Source organism: Mustela nigripes, chromosome 6, assembly GCF_022355385.1.
Source record: "Mustela nigripes isolate SB6536 chromosome 6, MUSNIG.SB6536, whole genome shotgun sequence".
NCBI lineage: Eukaryota > Metazoa > Chordata > Mammalia > Carnivora > Mustelidae > Mustela > Mustela nigripes.
In genome coordinates, this window is record NC_081562.1 from 17507207 (window position 1) to 17534604 (window position 27398).

General features: G+C 37.1%; 1 protein-coding gene across 1 annotated transcript in view; it reads right to left on the reverse strand.

Annotated features, from left to right (window-relative positions):
- HCFC2 (host cell factor C2) overlaps positions 1-27398 on the reverse strand; it is a 35626-nt gene extending 8228 nt beyond the window's left edge. Inside the window, exons 1-12 of the mRNA XM_059402213.1 lie at positions 27209-27398; positions 25573-25721; positions 24140-24300; positions 15765-15973; positions 14458-14542; positions 12944-13050; positions 12646-12834; positions 7134-7301; positions 6522-6574; positions 4255-4432; positions 698-901; positions 77-150 (exon numbers count right to left, since the gene is read on the reverse strand). Coding sequence (XP_059258196.1) covers positions 77-150; positions 698-901; positions 4255-4432; positions 6522-6574; positions 7134-7301; positions 12646-12834; positions 12944-13050; positions 14458-14542; positions 15765-15973; positions 24140-24300; positions 25573-25721; positions 27209-27371 — 1740 coding nt within the window. The 5' untranslated portion in view covers positions 27372-27398. The remainder of the gene's footprint in view (positions 1-76; positions 151-697; positions 902-4254; positions 4433-6521; positions 6575-7133; positions 7302-12645; positions 12835-12943; positions 13051-14457; positions 14543-15764; positions 15974-24139; positions 24301-25572; positions 25722-27208) is intronic.

Sequence of the window (27398 nt, forward strand, 5' to 3'; positions counted from 1 at the left end):
TCTTTTCATGAATTTATGCTGAAGTTGCTCAGCATTCCACCTTTAAACACATATGATCTTCAAGTCATATACTTACAGAAAATGGCATCACTGTAGCATGTGCTTCTACACGGCTGATCTTAGATGCAGGCAATGCACATGCTTCATCAACTAAAAACCAAACAATTCATCATATAAGACTTACGTAATCACTTCGCAAACAGACACATTAAAATACAATTTATAAACATACAAAAAAGAGCCAGAGGGAGAAAAGCACAATTCTAACTCGAACTAATTCACAAAGTTCACTTCTCAAGGGTTTGAAGACTAACTAGAACTTCAGAGAATGTTTACCAAAGATGAAACACAATTCCTATTGCAAAAGAATGAAATGAGAATGTACAAAATCAAATAAATCAATCAATCTGGGAGAACTGTTACTCCAAAGTCTAAAGAATGAATCCTTTCTATAGAAAAAAAAATTTGCTGAACATATTCACAGTAGGATAAGTACATTCTGAATGTATTTCAGTGTGTGCTGATTTAAATATTTTATGGAAGGCAGCAGAGTATATAATAATTTTCATTGAAATGTTTTATCTGTTTATATATGATTCAATCCAAGATGAAATGCAATTCCCATCTAAACAAATAAGTTTGATGAATTTATATACAAAAATGGTTCAAAATACAGTATGTGAAACACATTTCAAACCTTCAGATTTGGTACTGAATGTTGTTAGTGAAGTTTCATCTTTAACAACTGCCCCATTTGTACTGGATGATTCAGTTTTAATGGTCTGCTGGGTTACCATAGTTTGTGCGCTGGAAACAGAACTGGATACAGAAGTTTCGGGGATTACTGTTCTTAAGTCCAGGCAACTACTTAGAACACCTATAGTTGCTGAAGTATGAGGACCTAAAATTAAAGTGAAAAGATCAATTGTTAACATAATACCTGCAATAACTGTGCTGTCTTATGTTCATGTCATACAATTCCTGCTATTTTCAATTTTAAAAATACAAACATGAGTACCGTACATGTCATTAATATGAATTAACCACTAGGCAAAATAAACTGCACTATACAGATAGCAGATGTCCAACGTCTCAGCTCCTTCTTCTACTCTAAGCACTGAATCATTGTTCTTGGACTCTCCTAAATCATAGATCAATTCTCATTTTGGGGAAAAATATAGAGGTCATCAGGAATGCATGCCCTTGGTTTTCTGCCTCTCCTGCCCTAAATTAGAAATATGTTTGTGATTGTGGCCATCCTTTCTGTCTTCTCTTCCACTTCAGAGGATGAACTGACCTCTCTCCTGAGGAAGGATAATCTATCCTCCTGTGCTCTTGGTCCCATTCCTTCCCATTTGGGGAACCTCTTTCATCAATCATTCCTCTCTCTTCAGGGTTTTCAGATTCTTTTTCATTTGTAGTTTTTGGCCATTGGTCCATAAACATTATCAGGTCTCTCAAGCAAACAAACATGCATCTTCTCTGACCCTGCAAATCTCCCCCCGTTACCTTAGCCCCTCACTAATTCCCTTCAGAGATGTCTCTACTTCCTTGACCTCCTCAAACTTGGGTTTCTAGACCACTACTCTAATGAAATGGCTCTGGCAAATATCAATGATTTCTAAAAGTTGCCTTTCGATTTCCATTTACTTGATCTTTCTGCAATGTAAACAACGCTGACCACATACTCCTTTTTGAAGCTGTTTCTTTCTATGATTTATAATTACTCATTCCACAACACCGGAGATTTGCTATTTACCAGATATTGTGCTTCTTTCTACAATGCTGAAACAAAGCAGGCATGGTTAATACCTCATCAAGTTATAATCATGAGATAGAGAAAGACTAGCACACACAATAAATATATAGTCACAAACTGTGATGCCCAGAAAAAGCAGGACACCAATCTCTGGTTCTTTTCCTGACCTTCTAGGAACTGCTTTCCAATCTCTTAAGCTGGTTTCTTCTCTTAAAATGACTCTTTATTATTTTTTTTTTAAAGATTTATTTATTTATTTGACAGACCGAAATCACAAGGAGGCAGAAAGGCAGGCAGAGAGAGAGGAAAAAGCAGGCTCCCACTGAGCAGAGAGCCCGATGTGGGGCTCGATCCCAGGACCCTGGGATCATGACCCGAGCCGAAGGTAGAGGCTTTAACCCACTGAGCCACCCAGGCGCCCCTTAAAATGACTCTTTAAATGCAGGCATTCCCAAGCCTTCCCTTTTCTCCATTTACATATCTTCCTATGCTTTAACTACCATTTACAAATCATAAATCTCTCAAATACCTATGTCCTGGGCACTGTGTGAGGTGCTAGGAATCTCACAGTAAACAAGTCAGACAAAGTCCCTGGTCTTGGAGCTTATATTTTAGATACCCTTAACTTCTAAATTTTACTTCCAGCTAAAAACTACTACCTAAACTCTACACCTAAGTATCCAACGACCATTAGAAATCTTTACCAATATGTTCTTCAGTGCCTCAAAAACACTAAATCCGAAGTTGAATTTACCTTTTCCCCAAGTCTGTCCTTGCTCTTGTATTTCTTATCTTGATAAAGAATATCACCATCCATTGAATTTCCAACCCAAAAACTGGGAGTCATGGTCAGCTCGTTTTTATTTCTCATACCCAACTAGTTTCCAAAGCTAATAATGGATGCTAGTTTCTAAAAGTCTGAGAAATGATATAGTCTCTCCTCTCCATCCCACCCACTGCTTTAGTCTCTGTGTCTCTTGTAGTCCTAAAAGAACACCCTATCGGGCCTCCCAATCATTTCCTACTATAGTTCTGATGGTGAGCCAGAGTGTTCTTTTCAAACAATAAGAACAATAGCAAGAACAACAACAACTAATCATGTCACTCTTCCCACTTTTGAAACATACCAGCTACTCTAACCTACAGAGAAAAAGTCCAATCTTCTCTTGTTAACCTGACATTGGGTAGCCATTCATTCATATATTTGAATGTCTGCCAGATACAGTCATTGTACAACCACTATGGTTTTCCAATTTGCCTAGTACTAATTTTATCCAAACTGCCTTACAATGTAGGATTTAGAGTGCATCTGAAATCTCAAAGCTCTTGTTTTCTAAGAATATAAACTTCTTTATAAGACATATATAGAAAATCACTGTAAGAAAGAAAAATAGGGGTGGTTGGGTGGCTCAGTTGGTTAAACATCTGCCTTCAGCTCAGGTCATGATCCCAGGGTCCTAGGACTGAGTCCCTCATCAGGCTTCCTGCTCAGCGGGAAGCCTACTTCTCCCTAACCCCATTGCCTGCTATTCCTCTGCTTGTGCTCTCTCTCTCTCTGTGACAAATAAATAAATAAAATCTTAAAAAAAAGAAGAAGAAGAAGAAGAAGACAGAAATATAAGCTACAGCCCAGGACCAGGCTTTTATAATTTTGAGCAAATCATTCCATCAGAAAATCAAGAAAACAAAAGTGCTCTCTTTTTCCACACATAATGAAAGGAGGAAAAATGATAGCAAATTATTTTCCTTGAATACTTTATCTATCATGGACTCAAGAAGAAAAATGGAAATAAAAACAATACTCATACTGTTAAGTTTGCATTATGGAAGAGGATTTAGATTTTTATCAGCTGTCACGAAGTTTTCAAATTAAAAATACAGTCACGCGTGTCTATGTCACAGACATATCAGAATGAGATTTATAAAATAATTTTAGATATTTAAATAAGGCACAATGCTTAATGAATCTCAAATGGCATGAGAATATTCAAATGAACTCACTTTAAATTACAAAGTTCACTGAATTACAAACTGTCCCATGAATGTAGAATGTAATCAACAGTTCTCATAAATGAACTCTTTCTGAGGATAATCCAGTTACTTGCTAAACAAATATTTACTAAGTGACTACTATTAACCAGGCATGGATTCAGGTGCTGAGGAAATAGAGATGAACAAGAAAATCTCTGCCCAAAACAAATAATTTCAGATAGTTCTAAGTGCTAAGAAAATACAGTAATGGGAAAGGGACAATGCAATACTGGCCAACCTCAAATGTCATAGAAGAGCTTGCTTCATCTGAATTTTGTAGCTTATAACTAAGCACTACTATTCAGGTAAGTGGTTCCTTGGTATCTTGGTATCTCCAACTAGAGTCAATATGGAAAGCTTATTATTATTTTGAAAATGGATCAAAACCATAGAACATTTACTTTTCCAAAGACAAAATTCCCTACTATTGTAAAAAGCTTTATTTAAAAATGCCATCTTTATACCTTCATTTTTCCTTAGCACATCCACGACACAACTATTATGATTAGAAGCATTAGTTGCCAAAGATGAATGTAAAGTAGCATTAGAATCAGTTGATGCTTTGAGATCTGGTCTGTTTTTCACAGAAGTTCCTTTCATAGCTGTATATTCAGTTTTTGTACTGTTCATTGTATCACTGATCTATAAGAAATAAAATAGTTTATTGTAGGAAGAATGTTCAATTGAATAAAAATACATGTAAAAAATAAGCAAAATAATTTACAACTTAAATGCTTTTGAAAATAAATTTACCAAGATATAAAACAGTTTAAATTATATTCTTAATTTGTACAGGATTATTCTTTAAATTTTACAGTAGTTTAAGAAAACAATTCCTTCACTTAATCTCCATTCTGAAAGGACCAGGTTCTGAAGGGGAATGGGAGGGTATATTCTGAGGGAAAAAAACACAACATTTTTATAAGTGGTAGTAGTATTCAAGTAAATACATATGTAACACAGGAGACAATGCCAAAGCTACCAAGTTTAACATTTTTATCAAATTTTCTTAACAAGGTCAATATGGATATTAAAGATTTGATGACTCCTAAAACTAAAATCTCAGTTCAAGCGAATGAATTACTCTGTATGACTGAGTTTTCCAAAGAGAGATCAAGATTTAACACATACATGTATCAATATTCTTTACCATTAAACATTTTAGACAGGAATCTTTCTAAGTCTGTTTCTGTACTCTGATATATACTATAATGAATATATTTAGACTTTTTGATAATTCAGATCATTGTGAGTATCAGTTACTACACATAGCAATACCTATGGGTCTACTGCACCATAGAAGTGATGTGGCTTCATTCAAAAACCCCAATATTGCTACCTCTTTTTACTTACCTGTTTGTTACTTTTCTGTCTCCATCTTGATTGTTAATTATACCTCTATAGTCAATTACAACTTCTTATGGCCCTAAAGCTATTTGTCCATCATATAGCCATGTTCAGAACACATGTGCTTATGCCTACATCATTTTCCTTGAAAACAATCTACTGCATATTTAGACAGAAGTTTGCCATATAAAACCAGTGTAAATCCTAGTAAACTTACTCATTGTCTCTACAAATATCTATTGTGAAGCCCTTCATAAACAAGAAGGAACCTCACAAACATCAGTGCTCAATTTAGCAACTCATATTCTTTGGTCGGCAAAGTACATAGTAAAGAAATATATTTCACATCCATTTTCGAAGTATTGGTTGAAATTTAAAACGAGTGTGTGTGACATTTAGAAATGTCAAAAAGATAGATTTCAAGATACTGTAAGTATAAACTCTAAGAGATTACCCTCTGAAGCTATGTGTAGTGAGGGGAGACTTCAATCTCTTGGTTAGGGATTCTTTTTTTTTTTTTATAAATTGGGTTTTTTTTTTTTTTAAAGACTTTATTTATTTGACAGACAGAGATCACAAGCAGGCAGAGAGGCAGGCAGAGAGAGAGAGAGGAAAGCAGGTTCCCTGCTGAGCAGAGAGCCCAACAAGGGGCTCGATCCCAGGACCCCAGGATCATGACCCGAGCTGAAGGCAGAGGCTTTAACCCACTGAGCCACCCAGGCGCCCCTTGGAGAGGGGTTCTTAACCAAGGCTACTGTCATAGTGATCTATGGAGTGTTCCTTAAAACCGCAGTTAACTGGGCATCACCCTAAAGTTTCTTTCTTCTTTTTTTTTAATTGTGTTATGTTAGTCATCAAAAAATACATCATTAGTTTTTGCTGCAGTGTTCCAAGATTCACTGTTTATGTACAACACCTGGTGCTCAATGTAATACATGCCCTCCTTAATGTCTACAATAGTCAAACCATGGAAAGAGCCAAGATGTCCTCCAACAGATGAATGGATAAAGATGTAGTCCATATATACAATGGAATATTACTCAGCGGTCAGAAAGGATGAATACCCAAACTCTGCATCAACATGGAAGGGACTGGAGATGATGCTGAGTGAAATAAGTCAGGCAGAGAAAGTCAATTATCATATAGTTTCACTTACTTGTGGAACATAAAGAATAACATGGAGGACATCCTAAAGGTTCTGCTTCACTAAATCTGGGAAAAGGCTGGGATTCTGTGTATGATTGTTTTTTAATCTCAGAGGTGATTCTAATATGCAGCAAGGGTTGAGAACCTCTGTCCTAGGGTAATATGCTAAAAATATGAATAAAAATTGAGACTCTAACCTTAAACATTCATTTGTCATCATAAATTTTTTTTAACTTACACTGTTAGGAATGGTGCTATTACTGCCTTGTCTGTGAGGGTCCATTCTGACTCCTGTAGGAATAAGAAAGTTCATACTGACAAGCTCTGAATTAGCTTCAATAAAATATAATCAAGTATTTCTGGAAGTTATATATTAAAGGTTAAAAAGTATCTTTATCAAATTTTATCTATTTTCTTTTTTTTAAAATTTTATCTATTTTCTTAATAGTTTGCTTAATAGTTGACTAAAATCCTTTCTAAAAGAACATGTAAAATTAAAAATGTTTCTAAGTGCCTGTTGCTGTACAAAAATACTTTTGAAAAAAGCTGAAATATTTATGTGCTAAATAAAACCATCTCCTGAAGTCAAGTATCAAGTCAAATTAATAAAGTACATCAGAATGAACTGCAGAAAAACAAAACAAAACATTGTATCCTACACATCTATACATTCTACCACAGGATAATGATAAGACAGGCAAGTTTCAAAGTTGAAACGCAATATACTTGATTAACCAGGCAGGAAACATCATAAAAATTTTAAAAACTAAGCGATCATCACTGGTTTTCCTGCAGTAACTTTTTAAAAAAACAAATGAGCATGGATGCTTTCAGGTGAAAATTATGTTACCTTGCATATTTGGTGTTGCTGTAGAATCTGATGACGCAGCTTGGTAGGGTAAGTCTGTATTCAGCTGCAAAAGATAGCCCTCAACTGTGGGCACTTCATCCCATTTGACATGGAAAGAGTTGGTAGTGGCCTTGATCAGTTGTACTTGTGATGGTGCCGGCGGTTTCTCTAAAGAACAATATTGACATTATACATTGATGTTTCCAATGTATCAATATTTTGCCTACATAGTTTGTGTGGGTCTAGAGCTTTGAAAACATTAGCAATGAGTATTTCAACTGTCTACCAAGAAGGAAAAATTTACTCAGATAAACATAGCTATCATAGGTCAAATGAAAACAGTTTGGGGTTCTGATTCTATTTATTTAGTTAGTTCCTTATACAAATAGCTCTACACACAAAACAATCTGGTTCCAAGCTATTTGGGTCATCAGAATCAGAAAGAAATGTTTAATCATAGAAGTACAAGGGTGGGGGAAGGAAGTATTTTATAGTTATAGCTACATTATTTTACCTTCTTTGTAAGATTTTTAGAATTTTAATGAGGCGATTTTCAGCCAATAGTATACAAGTCAGAAATACTGTTAATGTTAGCTAAGATGATTTGGACATATTTTGGAAAATCACAACTTCTTGAAGTTAATACCCTCTTATCAAAACTTGTACTACGCCAAACAAGTAACTACTTTGGTATAAAATATTACCAACATTTCCAAAACAAATAACAATCATAGAGTTTTAGAACTGGGAAAAAGAATCTGAGATTATTTCTACATTATCTTCGTCCTCTTTTTGTTTACCTACCAATTCAGAGAACTCAGAATTCCTAAAGGAGTACATTCCATCTTTAGACAGTTATATAAGAAAATTTTTTCTTCTAGTGAGTTGATATCTGTAAGCTATAATTTAATCCTTATATAGAATCCTTATAGATATTGAACAAGTCTATTATCTGTCTTTTTGTATTTTTTAGAGAAGGGGTCAGCAAACTGGCTGGCTTATAGTGTGTTTTTGCAAATAAAGTTTTATTGAAACACAGCAATGCTCATTTGTTTATGTATTAGTTATCATTGCTTTTTCTACAGCAGCAGAATTGCATCATTATAATAGAGACCATATGGCCTACAAAGCCTAAAATATTTACTATCTAGCCCATTAGAGAAAAATTTGATGACTGTGTTTTAGGGGGTAAGTAAACCTAGTTCCTCCAACTATTCCCCACATAGATTTCTCCATAATCCTATTCACAATCCGGTTTATTTAAATTTCTTAAAGTAAGACAACCTATACAAGGAAATAATAAGACGACAAGTCCAAGAGGTACACCACCCACATAACAGAAGTTACATGGAGAGAAAAGAGAGAAAACAGAAGGGTACAAATCAATTAAATAAATCAAGAAAATACCCAGAACTGAAGACCACGAGTTTCCAAACTGAAAGGGCCCAATAAGTACTCAACACAATGGGTTAAAAATAGAAGCACAATGAAATTTAAGAACATCACCATGAAATTTAAGAATAGTAGGGACAAACAAACAAACAAACAAACCCTGAAAGCTATCAAGGGTGAGGGGAAAGGTCACATTTAAAAAGAACAAAAATCAGAAATGGTTTGGGTTTCTCAACAAAAACCTAGCAGCTTGAAAACAGTGTAAAAATGCTTTCAAAATTTTGAAGAGTAATGACTTCCTGTGTAGAATTCTATTATCATGCAAATTGCCAATTAAGTGGAAGAAGGACTGAACATACTTCCAACCAATGCAAAATCTCAAAGTAAATTTATCACCTATGCACCCTTTTCCTGGGATGTGTTCCACAAAAAATGAAAAAGTAAACTAAGAAAGAGAAAAAATATGGAATCCAGGAAACAGGGAATCCGGCACAGGTGAGAGGCAAAAGATATCCCCAGGAAGATGATGAAGGGAGACGCCAAGATGATAGCTGGGCTCGATTTGTGGAGGACAATCATCCCAGTTTGGAGCAGGAGAAATTTCTTCAAGACGATGAAATTTGATAGAATATCTGATGCATCTAACCATAGTGAGAGAAGATTTAAACAAATAACAGAGTATGGATTGAATTCGTAGTAAATACATACAAATCTAAAACAAACAAAAGTAACAATTATTAATCCATGGCAAATAAAAAATTGTGCAAGGAAAGTATAACAATATTTTACATGGCTCACCTGCAAACAGTGTTTATGTGATCATAATGTAAACAATGAATACTCATCTAACAAAATTATGGTATAATCATATTGAGAGAATGGGGGTAGGAAAGGCATATAGGATAGAGGTGAGGAATGATGGGAAGAAGAGATTAAATCCTTAATTTCCAGAGTAGAAAGTGAGCATTTTATGCCTAAACTGAAAAAAATCAAAGTAACAATATATTTGTGTTATATGGAAATATGGAAGTAAATACCAAAAGAATTGTTTAACAGAGTTGAAAGCAGATGATTGTGAAGCAAGGAAAATAAGAGGAAGGTTGGAGCAAAGGACTGCTATTTTGCATAAAAAAGCTTCATGGAATTAACCACTCTTTTAAATATTAACAAATTAACAAAGATTAACTAAAAGTGAAAACAAGCAAGACTGAAGAGCCCTCATTTCCCTAATCCCCCAAATTCATGCCAATTTATCAAGAGGAGAAGCAAAATCTAAACTTCGACCTTATGATAGTGGCCACGATTACTTTTAGATAGCTATTCATGTCTAAAGAAAAGGTTTATGGAACAACTGGCCAGATCCCTTAGTCACAGATCCCTTAGATAATCTGTTGAGAGTGATGTTTTAGGCCAAGAAAAACCTATACACACATATTTTTCTTCCAATCTCAGAGACTAAAGTTTATCCTTGGACTTCAGGCAATAACTCCTAATTTTGAAGATGCATCAGTAAGTTGAATTTTCTGTATTTCTTTCCTGCTTACTAGTATGTGCTTCTTCCACAGAAAATATTTAGTCTCTAACTTAGTTGTTCCATTTATTATTTTCCAATTATCTTAATTTTAAAATTAAACTGTTTCTATATTACCAAAGCAATACATGCCTCTGTAGAAAATAAAGAGAGAAAAACCTTTCAGAAAATGCTGAATATCACCTTTTAGATAACATTTTGGTACACAATGTATACTTCCAGATTTTTCTGTTTATATGCTTAAAAGAAACTGGAATCATAGGCATGGTTTATAATCTGCTTTTCTCATGTAGCAACATACATTACATCTCTTTTGATTTGATTTCTTGACTGACCTCCAGATTTCTTTATTCATCAACTACGTATTTCATCTCCTTATTTCAAACTTAGCATAGTCTAAATGAAACTTAATTTTCTCCACAAACTGGTATTCTCCTCAGTCTTCCCCAACCCAGTAAATGGTAATGCCACCAAATTATTCAAGCTAAAAACTTCATCCTCCATTCCCCTCTTTGTGCCACATGCCACACCCAATTCATCAGCCATTCCGTCGATAAGAACTCCAAAACATATCCAGAATTCACCCACTCCTCCCCATCTCCACTGGCGCCACTGTAGTCTTAAGACTTCTCAGACTCCTGTGAAAGACTTCTAACTGGTCTCCCTGTGTGCACTTTTGCCCACCTACAATTTATTTTCCAAACAAATGCAGTGCCCATTCCAAAATATACATCAGATCACGACACATCTCTCCTTCCAACTAATAAACTACTCTTGTACTTTATAAACAACCTAAACTTCCATGATGTGCGAGGCCTTATATGATCTGTCCTGCTGTCACTTCCCTAACCTCCATTCCTACACTGTCCTCTTCCACTCAGCTCAAATCCGTTCCCAAATGTACCAAGTGTTCCTATCTCAGGGCGCTTGTACTTGCTGTTCACCCTTGCTATAGTGTTTATCCCCTAGCCTTTCCCATGGATAGCTCTTCTCTCCATTTGGATACCCAAATGCCGTCCCATGCATATGCCAAATGCCGTCTCATACTTTTCTAACTACCCACCCTGAAGTTAGTGTTATCTATCCCAGTACCCCATCGACTATCCCAGTGGTCCATGTTACTATCTTCACATGCTTACCAGAAACGGAACTTATTTTGTTAATTTGTCTGATTAGTGCCTGTCATCCTGCTGCCCTCATACTTTCCAAGAATATAAGTTATTTGATATCAGGGACATTATCATATCAGTCTCTTTCACTGCTGTAACATTTCACTTCTCAGCATATAAAACAACCTAGAAAAATTCCTGATAGACATGTGTCAATCAATAAGTATTTATTGAAATAAATGGATGAGTTCTGTATTTTAAAATTTTTAGTGTTGAACTACTTTTGTAAAGATCTTTTCAGGGGCACCTGGGTGGCTCAGTTGGTTGGGCATCTGACTCTTGATACTGGCTCAGGTCATGATCTCAGAGTCGTGGGACTGAGCCCTACCTCAGGCTCCATGCTTAGCTGGGAGACTGCTTGGGATTCTCTCCCTCTCCCTCTGCCTGCTCCCCCTCCCATGTTTTCTATGTAGTCTCTCTCTCTAAAAATAAATCTTTTAAAAAAAATCCTTTATTTTGGTATACTTTGAGATTTACAGAAAAAACACAGAGTTCCCATATACTCTTTACTGTTTCCCTTAATGCTAACATATTTGTTAAAACTAAGAAATTAACATCGGAATAATACTATTAACTAAACTACAGACTACTCAGATATCACCAGTTTTCCAACTAACGCGCGCGTGCGAGTGTGTGTGTGTGTGTGTGCTTGCTCCATCCAATCTAATAGTCTCCTCTAATTTCTGACTATTTCTTAGTCTCCTCTAGTTTGTGACTATTTCTCACTTTCCTTGTTTTTTGTTTTTTTAAAAGATTTTATTCATTTATTTGAGAGAGAGCAAAAGTGAGAGATCACAGAGGGAGAGGGAGAAGCAGGGAGCCCAAAGCAGGGCTGAATCCCAGGACCTGAGCCAAAGGCAGGCACTTAACTAACTGACTGAGCCTTAACTGACCCCTCGCTTTCCTTGTTTTCCATCACTTTGAAGTTTTTGAAGAGCGCTATTCATATAGAATGTCTAGGATGTCCCTCATTTTGGGTTTGTTGGTAATTTCTCAGAGTGACGTTATGGATTTTGCAGTAACACAGGTGAAGTTTCTCCTGATCACATCATACAAGAAGCAGGGCTAAATGATTCAACATGACTATCATTAGTGCTATTAATACTGATTATTTGATTAAGATGGTATTTTCCAGGTTTGTCTACTGTTAAGCTACTACTGGTCCTTTTCCATATTCTGTGGTTTGGAAGGGAGTCACTAAATCCAGTGTATACTCAAGGAAAGGGACATTAAGAAACTCTCTTGGGGAAAAAAAGGGAATTCTCTTCGAGTAGGAAATATCTACATACAATATTTCTTCCATTCATTTTTAATTATGGAAAAGAGAGGCAGTGGCATTTACACTAAATCTCAAGAGACAGGTAGGGCTCAAGTATTTATTTACCTGAAGGAAAAATATTTATTGAATACTCTTACCTACCAGTATCAAGATACCAAAGATCCTTGCAGCAAACTTGACTATTCAGTGCTTTTTTGTAGCCGTCTCTTCCACTCCAAAAATATAATCGAGTGCCAATTGCAACAGCACAGTGTCCAGCTCTTGGTCTTGGTCTTGAATTTTTTTTGTCTTCCTGAGAATCTGATACTAGGGTGGTCCATTCTGCTTTATCTAGAAGATAGAAATATCCATGACTACTATAGTGTTCTTAAGCAACAAAATAACAAAAATTCTTTTATTAATAAGTTTTATCTCAGTAAGTAACTCTTAAAAGACTCACCGAGATTTAGGTAAGAAAATGAACTAGTACATCTCCATTCACAATCATGAGGTGAAGTCTCAATATTCTCCCCCTTATGTGGAACCCATCCACCGAAAATGTACATCCTGAACAGAAAGAGAGAACATAAAGTGGCTGATTTTTTTTCTAAAGCTTTAATTTTTTTTTTTTTTTAGATTTAAAATGCTAAGAATAGACTTAAATTTCTTATTTGTTTATTCAAAGCTTCAGGACTATTCACTTACTTATGATCAAGGTAATGGGAGTAAGATAATGAATAAAGTGGTCTTCTCTGAAGAGTTTACAATTTCATGAAGCAATACAGAATCAAATTATTTCTCTCTGCAAGTTACATAAAGTGGGGAATATTTCACTTACAATACATTTGAAAATCAATATTACATATAATATACTAAGTGTACCTTAGTCAGAAAGATAGTCGAATGACCTATGACACCTAAAATCAAATTCAGAGTTGTATGCATACAGTAACCAAAGAGGATTAAGTTTCCTATAACTTTTGTCATTGTTATCAGTCAAATAAAAAACTTTAAACTATGTCCCTTGGGGCCCTAAGGGTTCTTGAGATAGGTCTAACAGCTGCTTAAGGTTCATCAGGCAGCACTCAGGGCCCATGTAACCTCGTGCCCACTAGACAAGCTCAATTTCCTATTTTGTCTATTAGAGTTCCATTTTATAAAAGGATTCTGATATTCTAAAAAATATAGCTTATTAGATTTTGTTTATGGCTATTTAAAAAAAAGAACTAATGAGGCTCTAGTTGTTTCCTAAAATATTACTTATAGGAAAAAATCCCTACACAAAGAAAATAATTTCTCTTTACACAATAATGCACAAATAAGAGAACTTGTTGATGACAGTAACAGCTAACCTTTACTGAGTGCTCTTTATGTACCAGCCACTGTTTGAAGCATTTCATACGTATTAATCCATTTAATCCTCAAGACAGATATAGGTTTTAATATTATCTGCATTTTTTATGTGTGGAAATTGAGGTAAAGACAGATTAAATTTCCTTACCCCAGGTCATACATGACAAATAACAAAACTGGTGACTTGAATTCATGCAATTTGGTTACAGAGTTTATGTTCTAACCACAACTCTATTCAAAGTTCAATCACTTTGTGTGCATACTGAGTTCATATCTGAGAACAAATCAAGTGCTACCAAAAATAAGTAAAATGGAACATGGAGTTAGGTGTGTCAAACCTGGCAATGGAGGCCAGGTCAGTGAGACAACACTCTCCTTCACACTTACGTAATATCTACTCTGTGCAAGGCACTGTAAGAAATGTACAGAAATGTAAGAGGCAGGATAAGAAAATGGCACAGTAAGCATTCTAGCTTCTATAGGCTTACTATTCTAGCTTTAGTAGACACAATCATTGTTAAATTCAACAATCTATTTCCAAGCAATGGGTAGCACCACTCTTTGTGTGTATCTTTCTTAAGTTGGTTTTAAAAAAAAGTGAAAAAAAGAAAACCACCATACTTGTTTCCTATAACACTGGCTGTGTGAAGGCTTCGTGGAAGTGGCACTGTCCCTTTAGTTTCTGGTTTTGACCAAGACATAGTTTCTAAAAGTAAAAATAAGTATGTTAGCAATTTGGTTTAATAATAGCAAATTACCTCACCTTGCAGAATTAAAAAAAAAAAAAAAAGATTTTATTTATTTATTTGACAGAGAGAGAGACCTTGAGAGAGGGAACACAAGCAGGGGGAGTGTGAAAAGGAGAAGCAGGCTCCCTGCTGAGCAGGGAGTCAGATTCAGAGCTAGATCCCAGGAGCTTGGGATCATGACCTAAGCCGAAGGCAGATGCTTAAAGGCTGAACCACCCAGGCGCTTCTCACCTTGCAGAATTTTAAAAAATAAAACAAAAAAGGACTTAACAAAAAGAAGCAAAGATGTTTTAAAACCATTACTTGAATTTCATCTTAAAATAAACATTTCGGGGTGCCTGGGTGGCTCAGTGGGTTGAAGCCTCTGCCTTCGGCTCGGGTCCTGGGATAGAGCCCCACATTCCGCTCTCTGCTCAGCAGGGAGCCTGCTTCCTCCTCTCTCTGACAGCCTCTCTGCCTACTTGTAATCTCTGTCAAATAAATAAATAAATAAAATCTTTTAAAAAATAAAATAAAATAAAATAAAATAAACATTTCCAGCTGACATAAATAGTCAATTACAATAATCTTGTTTACACCTGAATGTTAGCATCTGTAATGGGAAGTGTATTTAGGGTGCCACCAATTTTGCATTAAAACCAGATTAGGGGTTTTAACATTTAAGTAAGAACACACTGTGTAGAAGATAGTTGAAAGTGAGAGGCACACCTACCCTCCAATCACTCACTCCTAGGATCCCTTTAAAAAGAGCTAGCCAGTGTTTTCACTGACCAGCAATAACATTACTAATGTTACATTTCCTGTAGACAGAAAAACCATATAAATTTGATCATTCCCAAATGGGACACTTTATGGAGTGATAATTGGTACTACCAATAATTACAGAGGACAGTAAGCATAAATCAGGGCCCTTTCAGGCAAACCACAACATATGGCGACCCTATTTATAAGGAGCACAGGAGAGTTACTGCCATAAATCAAACATTCATTTGTTTAACTTCATTGATTAGCCACCATTTGCATACATCTCAGCTGTCCCAGAGCTGGCGACAAGTGCCTTCTATAAATCTAAGTGCAACTCAATAAATGCTGTAACCAAAAATATTTTTCAAAAGCGATTTTTACATTTGTCCTTATCAATCATAACCAATTCCTGAGCCTGAATCAAGGTAAGCTTACCTAAGTCAAGTTGCCATAGATCATCCAGGCGAGCACCACACATTCCACCAAAGACATACATCTTAGGACTTCCAGAATCCTTTTTGCAATATATGACAGCTGTGTGGGATTCTCTTGGAGAAGGCACAATTCCTTTAGTCACTGGAATGCTCCAACCCACAACACCAGAACCATGCTGGAGCTCCAACTCATAGAAATCATTCAAATATCTAGGATATCATGAAATAAATTAAAACATTAACATAATATATACCTTTTGATTTTTGTTTCTATTTATAAAGATAATCTATGCTTGCTGTGAAACATTCATTTGGTACCAAAAAGCATTAGGGGACCAAAAGCCCCATCCCTCATTCATTATGTATTTATCAAACACTACTGTGTCTCAAGTACTCTTCTGGGGATCAGTAGTGAACAGAAGAGATTTTTGAAAAATTCCTGCCATCATTTAACCAACACTCTTGTCCATGACAGCTGTGATGGTTTCAAAACATAGCCACAAATTGGGACACCTCCCATCAGGAAGTAGGAGCTATGTCAGTCCCCACTCACAATTCTGGGTGAGCCCGTGACTGCTGCCACAAGAGTATGGTGAATGCCACTAGATGAATTCCATGGTTTGATCACAGAAGGCTAATGAAGCTTCACTACAGAATACTTGTTCTTGGAATCCTGAAGCACCATACAAATCAAACTGCCACAAAAACCCCATATGGAGTGGCACATATAGACCCCATATGGAGTGGCACATATAGGCATGTAGGAGGATGGTCCCAGTTCAGTCCATCCTTCAGTTATCCCAGAAGAGGCACAAGATATAGGAGTGACCGTTCAAGACTTCCCATCTCCGCGCATAGCCATCACTGCTGTGTCCTGTCTGAATTCCTGATGCACAGAATCCCTGAACATAATAAATTTTATTTTGCATACTAACTTTTGGAGGAGTTTATTACATGGTACTAGATAACCAGGACAATCACAATTGGCAATAATTGATAAATACCCTTTCTGACCTCTATGAACATCCACATATGTATAAATGAGACATATTACAAATTTTTTTTTTGCAACTTTTTTCTTTTAAAATGTTCACTCTCTAGGGGCGCCTGGGTGGCTCAGTGGGTTAAAGCCTCTGCCTTCGGCTCAGGTCATGATCCCAGGGTCCTGGGATCGAGCCCCGCAAAGGGCACTCTGCTCTGCAGGGAGCCTGCTTCCTCCCCTCTCTCTCTCTGCTTGCCTGTCTACTTGTGATTTCTCTCTCTGTGTCAAATAAAAAAAATCTTTAAAAAAAATCATTTAAAACATTCACTCTATAATATATCAGTGCCCAACATAGCTTTTTTTTTTTTTAACTCTAGAAACTGGCATTAAACTTTTTCATCTGTGACATGGTGTTTTCAATATTTTGAGCAAAATGACTTTCATAGAAATGTATGTCCTATCAAATTATTGCTCAAATATGGGAGCAAAGTTAAAACACTTCAGGACATAAAAAACTTCAAAGTTTAGGGGCCCCTGGGTGGCACAGTTGGTTAAGCATCTGACTCTTCATTTCAGCTTGGGTTATGATCTCAGGGTTATGGAATTGGGCCTGTGTTGTGCTCTGTGCTCAGCGTGAAGTCTGCTTGAGACTCTCTCGTCCTCTCCCTCTGCCCATCCACCCCCAGATAAATAAATCTTAAAAAAAAAAACCACACCAAAACTTTTAACATTGTTTTGGGGGAAAAAAAAATTTTACATTTATTCCAGAAAATTAAGACATTCAAGGAAAAAAATGAGTAAGAGAAACGGTAGTACAAAGAAATTTTTTTTTTAAAGATTTTATTTATTTATTTGTCAGGGATAGAGGGAGAGAGAGTGAGCGAGCACAGGCAGATAGAGAGGCAGGCAGAGGGAGAAGCAGGCTCCCTGCCAAGCAAGGAGCCCGATGTGGGACTCAATCCCAGGACGCTGAGATCATGACTTGAGCTGAAGGCAGCCGCTTAACCAACTGAGCCACCCAGGGGTCCCAGTACAAAGAAATTTTTAAGATTTTTAAAAATTTACTTATTTGACAGAGAGAGAGAGAAAGAGAATGCACAAGCAGTGTGAGGGGCAGGCAGATGGAGAGGGAGAAGCAGGCTGATGCTGGGCTCGATCCCAGGACCCCGGGATCATGACCCGAGCTGAAGGCAAATGCTTAACTGAGCTACCCAGGTGCCTCTAAATTGATGTTTACAAGTATGGTTGTGAGGTCTAAATAATACTGTGAAAGACTGACCAAGAAATTAGCTTCTTAGCATTATTATAATATGGAATAAGATTCAAGAATATGTAGAACATATGGGAAAAGCAAAAGAAGGTAAAGACCGTAATCTATTCTCAAAGATGACAAGACACTTTCAGTTTAAATGTATGTGATAATTTCTGAGCAACTAAGGCAAGCACAGAATTAGTATGTGTAACTTTCATATCATTACATGGAAAGAAAAAAAAAACAGTAAATCAAGAAAAAGGAAAACGAAAAATAAGCAAAGCATGGTCTAAAAAAAGTAGTTAATAAGATGGTTAGGGAAAAAAATCTATAAAGCAATGTCAAGAGAAAGACAAACTATGAAAAGAAATTTGGTACACATCACAGAAAAAGATAAAATATTCTAAATGTAAAAGGTTCATACTAGATCAAGATTACAACCAATCACACAATAGATACAAATAAAAGGATATAAAACTGACAGTTCACAGAATGAGAAATAAAAATTGTAAAAATGTGCACATACACACACAGAGACACAGAAAAACAAACACATACACATGCAAAAGTTCAACTTCATAATGATTTTTAAAAATCTAGCAAAAGCAGAGGGCTGGAGATGGAGAAGCAACAAAAGCAGAATAAATGGAAAACATAAAACACAAAGGTAGGAAGAAATGTCTCTATTAGGAGACAAAGTCTCTTGGGGGTAGGAAACCTGTAAGAAAATCAAAATAAAAGAACCCTGAAACCCAGGCACCTGGGTGGCTTAGCTGGTTAAGTGTCTGCATTTGGCTCAGGTCATGATCTCAGGGGCCTGTGATTGAGTCCCACATCCAGCTCCCTGCTCCACAAGGAGTCTGTTTCTCCCACTGCCTGTCCCACCACTCATCCTCTCTCTCTCTCTTTCTCAAATAAATAAAATCTAAAAATAAAAAATTTTTAAAAAGAACCCTGAAACCAGCTATAAAGCAATTAAAAGCAATGATAACATCAAAACTATTTTGACAACTGATGTGGCACAGACTTAGACAGATCAGAATGGATACCAACCAGTAAGCTATACCACCAGTTCATACTGGTCAACTGTTAGCCCTATTTACAAAAGATAAGTCTACAGCAAAATAATACATGTAGATTGAAAAGTAGATATATAAGAAATAAACAATAAATTCACAATAACACGGGGAGATTTTAACATGTCATTCAGAAGTTGATATGATCTAGACTCACAAAATCAAAAAGCTTCAAATAATAATTTACAACAGTGATCTAATAAAGAACCCTGTACCCAACACCAAGAACTTACAATCTTTATGAACACCTATGGAATAATCACAAAAACTGATTGACATACACCACAAAGACTATCTCCAAAAAGGAGAAACCCCACAGATCACATATTTTTAAACACGATATAATAAAGCTATATATTAGCAATAGTAACAAAACTTTCCATTTGGAAATTTTTACAGATTTACACCAAATTAATATTGGGTTAAAGAGAAAATAAAAAGCAATGACAATAAGAGCACTATATATCAAAACCTACAGAATATGGCCAGAGCCATAACCGGAGAAAAATGTGTAGCATTTATTAGAAAATAATACTGAAAATAAGTGAACTAATAGGCATTCAAATTACTAGAAGTTAGAAAAATAGTTGGAAAAGGCACCAAAACTATTAAAAGTTAGAAGAAGTCAGAAAAAAGAAAAAATTTAAAGAAATGGAATAAAGAAAATAAGTGAAAAATAAAAACAAATCAATAAAACTAAAAAATGGTTCTTTGAAACCATCAAACCACTCATGTGTCTGATCAGAGAAAAGACAACACACACATTTATAAATGAGAAAAGAGATGTAACTACAGACACAGAGATTCTAAATATACAGAGAACTTAGAAGTTTTATCAAAAACTGGAAAAATCTAAGTAAAATGCATGATTTTTCAAGGAAAACAAATTATCAAATGATTCAAGAAAAAGTAGAAAATCTAAATAGATCAATAACTATAAAAATATTGAAAAGTTAGGCAAAGGTCATCTTCCTAAATTATACTAATCTCAGATAATTATGGGAATTTCTACTAAATATTCAAGAAATTATGTTATTTAAGCATAATAAAAGACGGAAAGCTTCCCATTACCTTGGAACACAGCCCTGGTTATATTCCCAGGAATTACAGAATCCTGATACTCAAATCAGATTAGAATATGACCCCACTATCCCAAATAAAGTTAATATATGGAAAATCACTGGTGACTATAGACAGTACAAATAAGTGTTAGCAAAATGAATTCAGCGAAGTATGAAAAGAACACTGTAATGCAACAAACTGGGGCTTAGCCACAAATAAAAAATGGCTTATACTTTAGAACCAAATAATATAATTCACACAATTAATGGATTAAAGAAAAGAAACAGTAAGTTCATTTCTACATCTAAAATGAATATGAACACCCATTTTTGGCTAAAAAGAGAGGAAAAAATTAATCAACAAACTAGAAATTTTTTTAAACTTCTTTAATCTGATCAAAGGCAGAAACCTACAGAAAACATCACAATCCATCACAGAAAAGTAAAAATATTAATGAAACAGAATAGAGTCTTGAACAAGAGTTGAAAAACATTTTCTGTAAAAAGCTAGACAGTAAGTATTTAAGGCTATGGAAGCTATAAGTTCTGTCACAACTACTCAACTTTGCTCTTTTTAAAAAATATTTAATTTATTTATTTGAGAGAGAGAGAAAGCATGAGAGAGAGCACAAGCAGTGGAGAGGGAGAAGCAGCCCATGGAGCAGAGAGCCCAACATGGGTCTTTATACTAGGACCCTGGGATCATGAGCCCAAGGCAGCCTCAACTGAATGAGCCCCCCAGGTGCCCCTCAACTTTGCTCTTTTAACAACACGTAAATGAATGGGCATAGCTGTGTTCCAATAAAACTTTATTAACAAAGACAGGAAGGTAGCAGACCAAATTTGGCCCTCAGAATGTAATTCATAATTCCTGATCCTGAAAGCTAGAACAAGACCCATTTGTATGAGGATTAAGATGTGATACAGATGGGACTTCAAATCAATGAGGAATAAAATGACTTATTTAATAAATGGTAGTGAAGAGTTGAAAATCCATTAGGAAGAAAAAGTAAAAATACCTCATACTAGTCACAAAGATATATTCTAAATCTATTAATATTTAGAACACAACAAAGCTGTGAAGGTACCAGAGAGCTGTGGGATAGAATCATCTTCCTAAGCAGAAAGCAATAAAAGAAAAATATTGTCAAAACTGATAACACAAAAAGAAAACCCTTTTAAAAAAGGCAAATAGAAGACTTGAAAAAAATATGAATTATGGTGATAGATACACAACACAGCAAACTGACTAAAATCACTGGAATATGATATAAGAAGTTTGAATTTTATGGTGTATAATTTATACTCTATTTAAAAAGGAAAAATGAATAAGGATATGAACAATTTCAGAAAAGGAGCTGCAAATGTCCAATAAACATAGTTAATCAAGCTCATCGCCAGTTTTTTAAAGAGATTTTATTTATTTACTTATTTTAGATAGAGGGCAAGAGTGTGCACACACACACTTGGGGAGGAGTAGAGGGAGTGGGAGAGGACAAGCAGACTCATTGTGGAGCCTGCAGCCTGACATGGCTCTGGATCTCATGACTTTGAAATCATGACCTGAGCCAAAATCAAGAGTTGGACACGACCGACTGAGCCACCCAGGTGCCAAATCATTACCATTTTTTTTTTTAAGATTTTATTTATTTATTTGACAGAGAGAGCAAGAGAGCACAAGCAGGGGGAGCAGTAGAACAAGGAGAAGCTCCCCACCAAGCCCGATGCAGGGCTTATTCCCAGGACCCTGGAATCATGACCTAAACTGAAGGCAGCCGCTTAACCGAGCCACCCAGGCGCCCCTCATTACCAGTTTTTTAAAGAATCAAAATAAATCCATGAAATGTAGTTCACCTATTAGTTTGGTAAAAACTAGTAAGAGCGAGACAATTCAATACTGTTAAGGGTGTAGGCAATCCCGTACACTTAGGAGTATAAAACAGTTTTGGATCTTTGGAGGCTGACTCAGGAATACCTAACAAAGTTGAATGTAAATACCCTTGATGTCCCTCCCGCTGATTCCATTTACAAGTATGAATCCTACAAAAATTGGGGTTCCTGGGTTGCTCAGTCGTTAAGCATGTGACTCTTGATTTCAGCTCAGGTCATGATCTCAGGATTATGAAATCTAGTCCCGTGACCAGTTCCACGCTATGCATGGAGCCTGCTGAAGATTCTCTGTCTCCCTCTACCCAACCCCGCCCCCAACCCTCGCTCTCAATCTCTCTCTCTCTAAAAAAACAAAAATAGTTATACATGTGCAAAGACTGTAACAGCAAAAAAAAGTGGAAATATTCAAATGTCTGCCAGTAGGGGAATGGTTAAGTAATTTACATAACTCAGACTACTTTTAGCCATTAAAAAAAATTAAGGTCAATTTTTATCTACTGCAGTAAAAGATCTTGAAGATATACTATTAAAGGAAAAAACAACAACAAAAACAAACAGGTAAAAACCCAAAGTTGCAAAGCAGAAAAAAAAAAAAAAAAAAAGATTCCACTTCTATAAAAGAGAATACATGTCTGTGTAGGATCAAATCAATGTTCCCCACCTCCCCTTTCCTGCTAGGCAGAACACTCAGTCCTGGATCACTGACCAGTGGAATGTGAACAGAAATGAATCTGCTATCTTTAACCAGAGGCTTTCAAAAGCACTGCATTTATCTATTGGCTCCCTCAAGCAGCATAAACTTGATAAGCTTGCCCATTATACATAATAACCTAAAAAAAACTGACTAATACATGTTACATGAAAAGGGTTCTAAAAGATGCACGTCAAATTGAATTATGTGGTTGCCTGTGTTCGAGGACAGTGATACTCTAAGAAAGAACTTCATATACTTTCTAATTTCTTGCATTTTTATAAGTATGTATCCAGAAAAATCTGTTTAATATAAAAACAAAAAAGACATGTGCCACAAGTTAAAGTATCTGGCTTACTATGGTGGGATAAGTTTTTTCCCTTTTCTCCAGTTTCTAAGTTTACCGTGATGTTTTGGTATGTGTCATTTTTTAAAGTTTGGAAAAGACAAAAAAACTAAGGTTCTAACATCAATGTAATGTAGGTAATATATTGATGGCAACCTGCAAGTTCTCTGAAAGTAAAGCCAACAATCTTATTTAGTCAACAAAATGACAGTGAAATGTAGATATTTAATCACTCCCATTTCACAGCCAAGGAAAACAGGATTAGATTACTTTCACTAAAGGACACACATGGTAAGCAGTGAATCAGAAAACAGTCCTTCAGACTCTAAATGTCCAAATCCTGAGTGCTACAACGACAATGTGATCAAAACACTACGGGAGGGGGGCGGGGGGGGGGAGAAGAGGTAGCGATTGGTTGTTTGGAAAAAAAGGAGACAACTAGTTCAAAAAATATTTGCTTAAATGAATCACTGTAACAGCTTTCTGTATAACAGCCTTCATTTTAGAGTGAGTTTTTTTTTTATTAAAGATTTTATTTATTTATTTGACAGAGATCACAAGTAGGCAGAGAGACAGGCAGAGAGAGAAAGGAGGAAGCAGGCTCCCTGCCAAGCAGAGAGCCTGATGCGGAGCTCGATCCCAGGACCCCAGCTGGGATCATGACCTGAGCCAAAGGCAGAAGCCTTAACCCACTGAGCCACCCAGGCGCCGCTATAGTGAGATTTTTGTCACCAAGTTCCTTGAGACATCTAATTTGAAAATAACTATTTTTTACTTTTTGTTACCATTTATGACAAGTGAAATACATTATGGCTTAATACATACAAATAGGTTGCTATAAGCAACTATATTAATATCATTTAATAAGATGATTTCTGATTAGAAAAGGCACAGTTTTGAAAACAGACATCTATTCAAGGGACTAGGGAAAATACAACCGCATGCAAATTTGTTCACTGTTAGGTTTAAATGCAAAAGGCTAAATTTCATCCCTTTTAATAACTGAAAATGACAGAAATTAAATGTTCTTAATCTAAGTCATAAAATACACATTTGGTCCAAAAAAGAATCAGCATACCTGGGAACATTATTGTTTGAATCTTCACTTTCATTTGCCAGACCACCAAACAAATAGCATTTGTTACCATATAAAGAGAAGCTATGTCCAAGACGAGGACAAGGAGGTAAACCAGAAGAAGGGGGGTGAGGTTTCACTTTTTTCCATAACCAACGGCTTGCCTAAAAAAGAGCATAAATACAATCGACAGTATCAAGAAAGCATTCCTATATTGTCAATAGTACAACATCATACCAATACATTTTAACCAAAATCCAATCAGAAGGCTCCAATAAGCTATTCTAGGGACAAATGACAAGTAAATAGGTAATTTCTGGAACTAAAATAAGCACTATAATAGAAATCCAGTCTAGTCCTCTTGGGGTGCCTGCGTGGCTCAGTTGGTTAGAAGCCCAACTCTTGATTTCAGCTCAGGGGCATGAGAGCAGAGGGTGGAGCCTGCTCAAGATTCTCTCTTTTCCTCTCCCTCTGCCCCTCTGCTCCCTCCCCCCAAAAAGGAAAGTCAGTTTAGTCTTCCATATTCCTCAATAGCAACCTAAGCTCATAACAATAAACAGCAGTATTTCTAAAATATTTTTCAAATGAAAAATTAAATATACACAGCTTTAGGATTTAATAAAATTGATATATTCTTACTTTCTGAAATGAGGTAATCCATAGATACTATATTTCAACCTTTAAGTAAGCATAAGCATAAGTAAAGATAATCAAAACTCATGCTCTGGCTATGGATGCTCTATTTATCTAAAACTGTTTTTGAATATGTACAATTCATCTACACCTGTCAATTAGCAGATGTCTTCATGATAACAGCCCTGTGAACATACGCACACTTCAGAAATAAAAGTCAATCAAGGGCTGTCAGAGAGAACTCTGAGCATGGTTTAACAGAATCAAATTTATAAAGAACATATGAAACTGTACCCTTATTTCCACGTATTTCCAGGAAAAAAAATAATGCTTATTAGTGTGAGGGTAACGATCTCTATAATGAAGGTAGAGGTTTGCAAAGTATGGTTTTGGGACCAGCAGCAGCACATGATAACTTGGAAAGAATGCCAGGGGTGAGGCCTCACACCAGACAATACTGATTCAGAAACTCTTGGGGGCAGGGCCCAGCAATCTGTGTTTTCACAAGCCCTCTGTTGCTGCTAAAATTGAAGAACTAAGATACAAAAGCCTAAACCTGTAACATGTATAACTGATGCTAAGTAACAGATAGCTTAATGTTACAATTGTTACCCTAGGTATTGAAAAAAGACTCACATTAGAAACTCTGGCTTTTTAATGAAGTGGAAACATTTTCCTTGAAGCTTATAAAATGTGAAGTTCATACCATTTTAAACGTGCAATGAAATATTTTGCAATCTTTCGAAGAATTAGCAAGATCATTATTAAAGCTGTAGCTTGAGATAAACTTGAGACAAACTTACTTGCAACTCGTATAACTCATTGCTGTATCTTCCATATTCAACCATTCCCCCAAATACTAATATTCTGGTACCATCACAGACAAATCCATGGGCAGCGCAACCTGGAGGGATGTCTCCTCTAACAGCTGGTAGGAACCACTGATTTGTAACTGGTTGCCAAAATAAAATGAAAACCAATTATAATAATAGTTATCACAAACTATGAGTATATACTCTATATTGATCATCTGTATCAGTGGTTATTGGAGATTGGAGATGACTTTGCCCCCAGGAGCAACTGGAGATGACTTTGCCTCCAGAAGCAAACTAAAAATGTGTATTTGTCTAACTGGAGGCAGGGGAGAAATGCTCCTGGAAACTGGTGGGTAGAGATGAGAGATGCTGCCAAACACCTTAACAATATACAGCGCATGCTCTTACAACAAATAATTCTCCGGTTCAAAGTGGCCATAGTGCTGCTGGTGGTGAGTATCATCATCTCTATTTTACAAGTGAAAATCAGACATTTAAGTTGGGAAACTTTAGTGTTGATCCCGAGCAACTGGCAGAGCAAAATGCAAACCAGGTCTAACTTTTTCCAAAGCCAGGATTTTTACCCTATACCAAATTGTCAAATAACTTTTAAACTATAATACTAGAGAGCCAGGAGGAGGAGAGGGTTAAAAAAAAATGAAATTTCTTCTATGCCACTATTTTATTAACCTTAAAATGACCACAGTGATTAAGTTATTTGGTCAAAGTCATTGATCATGACATAGACCCAAATTTCAGTAATTAACCTTACACCAAGGAAACAGCTTCCTCTTGAGAGCCAGCGCCTTTACAACGTGGGGAAAATTAAATTCCACCCTCCTTTCTATCCCGAGGCACTATTAGGCAAGGCCTCCCCGGCCAGGGGCACTTGGGATTTGCAGCGGTGCTCAAGCTGACGGTCCTCGATTTGCAGCGGTGCTCAAGCTGACGGTCCTCTCTCCGAGCGCCGCACAGCTGAGCTTCAGCACACACACCCAACTATGCCGAGACAGGCGCCGGTCTCACCAACGAACCACTTCCCCGCCAAAGAGGGTTACCAGTGGGGTAAAAATCTTGACTGCCCCCTGTCAGTTACGGGCTTGTATTTGGGGTGAAAGTACCAGGCCTCTCGTTTTCCCTCCTCAGCACCCCCAGCCCTCTCCCCGCCCCGATTCGTTTCCTCCTAAGGAAAGACCGCAGGCGAAGACGAGAAAGGCCCGGAGCAGCTCTGGTTTGGAGTTGGTTTTGGATTTTGACAGGGGAGGGATCTTGGACCCCCGGAGTGGGCGAGACTTCGGGAAGAGGCCCTGGCGGGTGGAAACGGTCTCTCTCGCCCACGTCCGCCCGCAGGGCTTGCGGGGGGGGAGGGGGTCCGGGACCGCCTGCCTGAGGGCCGGCGCGCCCCGTTCGGGGCCCGGTTCTGCCCCGCGGGCCCTGGGGAAACGGAGCTGCCACCCAGGACACTGCTGAACCCCGGCCGCCCGGCCAAGCCGGACTCCCCGCTGCCCGCCTCAAGAGGCAGTGACCCGACGGTGACAGCTGTCAGGGCCTCGGCCGCCGCCTCGCCTCCCCTCCCCCTCCGCGACTCCCACAGGCGGGGCCGTAGAGCCGCCGCCGCGCCTACCCGTGTTGTAGACGTGCAGCTCGTCCGCGATGCCCTCGTTGCCCCCTCCAAAGATGATCATCAGCTCCCGGATGGCCACGGCCCGGTGTCCGTGCCGGGCGCGGGGGACCGGCCCCGTGAAGGAGGAAACCCGCCTCCAGTTGAGGAGGCTGGGAGCCGCCATCTTCCCAACCCCCGCCCCTCTGCCCAC